The sequence below is a fragment of the Grammomys surdaster genome, unplaced genomic scaffold (genome assembly GCF_004785775.1).
Source record: "Grammomys surdaster isolate TR1022 unplaced genomic scaffold, NIH_TR_1.0 141, whole genome shotgun sequence".
NCBI lineage: Eukaryota > Metazoa > Chordata > Mammalia > Rodentia > Muridae > Grammomys > Grammomys surdaster.
Genome location: NW_021604599.1, coordinates 8844670 through 8849642, shown reverse-complemented (window position 1 = coordinate 8849642; position 4973 = coordinate 8844670). Strand labels below are relative to the sequence as shown.

Sequence of the window (4973 nt, the reverse complement as noted above, 5' to 3'; positions counted from 1 at the left end):
TTTTTGTTTTCTATACTTGCTATGTAGCCTAGCCTGGCCTTTGCCACTTGATCCTTGGGACTCAGTCCCCCGAGTGCTAGGAGCATAGTCATGCTTTGCTGCACCTGGCTGTACAGAGTATACTTATATTGAAACATATTATATGGCATAAATATCAACAACTACTATGTTGTCACTAATTTTTTAAGTGAGAAGGTGTTGGGTGGAAATGTAGCTCAGTAGTACAGTGTTTGTCTAGCATGTGCTAGGCCCTGCATCTACGTGCTAAACAATCACAAGTTGGATAGTCCATTTTTGTAATAATAAAGGAAATGCATATTCCACACAACAAAGATTGCAGCCAAAAGTGCATCCTAGAATTGTGTGTCTTTTCTTAGTGGCACATCTGCAACATTTGGGGGAAATATGCTCATGGGAATAGGGATATAAACATTTGCTTAGATTTGGAAGACTTTGTGTTTATTATGAAAATGATTAACTACTACATTTGTTATTTTTCATTAGCTTGAGAGTCTGATTGGATACATTGCTTTTTAAAGTGGGATAATAGGATTGCTAGCCATAGATGCGTAGAGTTTTTGTTTTGCCTCTGAATTAGCATAAATCCCACTCTCATCATGCCAAGTGTTGATGCCAAATCTTTTGGAGCCATTGAGGTCTGTGAACTGAGAACGGCACTTCCTGTAGACTATGGAGTACTCATCTTGGCGTGGACAAGCCTACAACGAGAAAATAATACCAATGATCAGTGACTGAAGTAGATGTTCCGAGGAGCATGCACCAAAAGTTGGTTTTTATGGCTAAAGGTAAATTTTCAACAACTGATTAATTTAGTTTTACTAAATGCTTCCATGAAGAACAACCAAACACTGGTTAGGCATTTTACAAGTACTTCCAATTCTGAAAGAAGAATCAAACTCACTGTAGTTTTAATTTACAAGACATAAAAATGTATAGTAGCATGCGTGTAAAAAATTTCTAAACTATATACAAGATGGAGTCCAACTTATCCATTATGGTAATCTAAATAAAACTAAAGTAATTAACTACTTTCTTTCAACGCTTTTTGTTGGTGAGTCAGGATTATTCTGAAGAACAGTATCTTGTGTTAAATTTTTAATAATTAGTATTAAATCATGCCTTCCACAGTGGTAGATATCAAGCTCCAAGACTCATTCTTATGAGAAATTTGACTCAAAACAACCCAATATAGTTTAAGCCACATCAAGCTTCATAGTAATGAATATGATGCTATTGTTGATCATTTCCCAAGGAAGCAATGGCTCTTTCTGACTATACCAGGAGTGACGGCAGAGCTACAACATAAGGCCTGATAAAAAACTCATCACCTCATCTCTGCTTTAAATCAGTTCTAATTTTAAAGCATCAGAACAAGATTAAAATGAAACTGCCCAAGCTATAAAACTGTTAAACAACACCAAAGACACTCTCATCTCAGACTTTTTTTTTAATTGACATTTTAACCCTATGTTCAATTGATGTGACAATCATGGGTTGACCACGATGGTGGCTGTTTATGCCACTCAAGGGGCAAGCTGTGGACCTTTGTAAACTTTGTATATTTGGTAAACCCTCAAGGCTGGAAAGTGGCCAGGCCCTACCTGAGGAGTTCTAGCAGCTCCCCCTCCACCCTGCCCCCACCGCTTCTCTATGGATGGATATCCATGATAGATGGATGAACAGATACTACTCTGTACCAAGAGAACGGAAGTACCAATGACTGCTATGGCCTGAGTTAAGATGCTATTCGAAGTGAAAGAGCCGAGTACTCAGAAGAGATGGATTCCATAGTATGTGAATTTTAGCTCAATAAAAGTATTTAAAATCAACATGTGCACCAACAGGAGTGATTCTGAAGTTAGAGAAACCAGAAAAAAGATTGCTGCCTGTTAACTCACATTACAGTACACCTGCCAGCTGAACAAATGAGCCAGTGGGTAACAGTTGCCAGTCTCTGTGTCATAAATACCCCTTCTGGTGCCAATTTCAAGTGACCAGAGAGGTCAGAGATCCAAGGAGGATGTGAGCTTAATCTTCCGTACAAAATGTTGAGCATTCATCCCAGCTCACCCTGGGTTTCCTCTCCCAGTGTGTAACTGTCAGTGTGTAACAGGGTGACCTCGGCCCAGAAGTAGGGGGTAGACTCTAATAGGCCTAAGAAAAGTGATATATTTTCACACCATTCTCAAGTCAGCAGGCCTTCAAAGATTAGGACAAGTCATTAGAGACCTTGCCAACTTAAATGAGAAAGCTTCTAGACCAGATTGCTCCTGGAAGCACCCCTGCAGCCAGTATATTGTGAAATCAAGTTTTTCTTTTTATTTATTTTTCAGTGTTGGGTATTAAACCCAGGGTTCCCCTAGCCCCTGAAGCCAACACTTGTAAAAGGCAGATTGGAGAGTCAGTAAGAAACAGGATACATTGTAGTATCGATCCTTTCCTGAGGTCTAATGTCTCCAAAATATGAGCCAATCGATTGTTTTTACTGCCTGATTCAGTTTAAGCTGGATTGTGTGCATCTGGCTAAAAGCATCTTGACATAATTTCTCACGCAACATGAGAATACTAAGGCCCTTGGAACAAGGAAAGGAGTCAAAGCCATGTCAGCAGAGCAGACACTAGACAGTGAGAGTCTGATAAAGTGCAGGTCTGGGAATCAGAAAGGTTGAAACAAAGCAGGCATTCAGGAACAGCAACAAAATCATTAGGAACTGGGAAGATGAACTTTCTCATTAGGAAATAAAACAAGGAATCTTTCAAAGGAAACAAAAGCCCTGAGATGGACCATGAAAGAATCGGGTACCCCACAGTGACTGCAGCTCAGACCCAAAGGCAGAACTGGGATAGTGGGAGTCCCAAAGAAGCAAGCAATTTGGAGTACCATGTGAACCAATAAATAGGGGGAGTTAATTTAAAAAATTAATGTGTTTTCCCATCAGTGTATATAACTACTTATTTGCTCAAATGGAGTTTTAAAAATGTGTTTCAGAACAATACTAGTCAAAGACCAAAGTAATGCTGGCTTGCAGCCTGAAAAACATTTTCCCCCCAGCAAGATATTAGCCTCATTGTAAATGCACAGGCTTGGGGAGTTGCAACCCCAGTGGTCAAACAGGAGGTCACAAGGTTCCTTTAGATGTATACAGAAACTATCCTTTACTCCAATAGCTTACAGAAGACTTGGGGTGGGAAGAAAACAGGGTCTATCTAGGAATCCTTAGGAAGAAAAGTTGAAAGAGAAGGAAACCAGAACAGCAGAAAATGGCAGTGTTTTTCCCATGCTGGCTCTTTAACCATGAAGGGTCTCTTTCTTCTGGACAGAAGAAAATATAGTAGATAATTTATAAGAAAAGTATGTCTCCTGGCCCCGATCCAGTTGAGAACTTTTAAAATTGGGGCTCTCTCACACTGCCTTTTACTTGCTTTGGATGGTCAGTTGCCTAGAAAGGATCTCTAAGAGTCATCTCTCCTAAGCTACCTTGGCCAACATCTGGAAGTAGCTGCAGTTCTGAAAGGGGGATATTGATAAAGATAGCATTGGAGTGGGGATAAAATGTGAGTCCAAGAGGCTTCTGTGGCATCTCCAGTACCAATGAGACTGGAAAGGGGTTCAAGGCATCTTCAGCTAAGCTCAAGGAAAAGGGCTGTGAATTACATCATTGATCCATGTTAGCCACTAGTGAAAAGGAAAGAGCACTAGAGTGCCTTGCTCCAGATGGGGGCAGATAGAGAACACCATATTCAAACTCTTCTCTTTGGGTCAGGAATTCATCAAAGACAGCACCTCATAACGCCATGCCTAGGACATCAGCTGGGACGACCTGAAAACTGAGGGTTCCTTGAGACCCAGGACCTGGGAGCCTCTTCTCATTGCAGGTGATAGTTAATGGTACATTTCCATTGGGCTATGCTCTTGGCTATTGGCTAGAATGACTGCACAGGCCCTTCCTGTGTGTGTACCTGGGCTTCCTCAGTGGGGACCAAGTTCCGAGGATGAACATGAGACAAAGTGAATTGGGAGGAATGTGCACTGGTTTTAGTCAAAGTCACACAGCACCATTTCCAGCAGAGATACAGTTCATCCAGATTCCAAGGCAGGAAACAGATTTAGCTTCTCAGCAATGGGCATCCATCCATGTGGGGTGGAGCATTGATTACATTCATTTTTAACACACTTCTTTCTCTCCCCTTTTGGGGGAGAAACATAAGTTGGACTAAGAAACTTATATCCCCCTTGGGTCAGATAATTTTCTAGAAAAACTCACAGTTGTGTTTTTAGAGTTCTACACACAGCTCTGACTGTTTATTTCACAAGGATATAAAGCAAAATCATCGCTGAGAACAGGTGCATAGGCTGAAGTCCAGAGGATGCCAGGTGCAGACCCCTGGACTACTATCCCAGTGAGCTGAGAAGGATAAAGCCTCTTCGTAGGGGAAGCTCATTAAGTAATCCATGCCCAGAGTTCTTATGGGGCACTGGTCCATCCAACTTCAATCTACATGTACCAACATTTCATACTTAGAAGACGAAAAACAGCTGTTTGGCACAAACCATGTGGGTTGCATGGTTAGCTTTGTCACAAGGGAGCCACTCTGATAAGGGAATTGTGATCCTCAAAGCCAAGTTTCCAGATGCAATCCAGACCAACCTTAGAACAAGAACTTTGAAAAGATAGTAGTCTTGGCTTTGATTCATTAGTTCTTGGCTGCACATGGGGCACAAGAGATGATCTTTGACAAAATGAGAGTATTTTCAAGAGAGATTGAACTGGACACGGGATTGCTCCTTTAATACCCCCCCACACACACACTTAGTAGGCTAAGGCTCAAGGGCTGTCTTGAGAGCCTAGGCTACAGTGTGAGATCCTGTCTTTACAAAAATTTCAAGTAGTTAGAGAATTGGGGGAGAGAGAAAGAGAGGGAGAGGGAGAGGGAGAGGGAGAGGGAGAGGG

The 4973-nt window shown here is 41.5% G+C and overlaps 1 protein-coding gene across 1 annotated transcript in view; it reads right to left on the bottom strand.

Annotated features, from left to right (window-relative positions):
* Window positions 1-439: 439 nt before the first annotated feature.
* Window positions 440-4973, bottom strand: part of CUNH9orf135 (chromosome unknown C9orf135 homolog) — a 96413-nt gene continuing 91879 nt past the window's right edge. The window contains exon 6 of the mRNA XM_028764122.1: window positions 440-719. Within this exon, the coding sequence (XP_028619955.1) occupies window positions 534-719 (186 nt within the window). The 3' untranslated portion in view covers window positions 440-533. The remainder of the gene's footprint in view (window positions 720-4973) is intronic.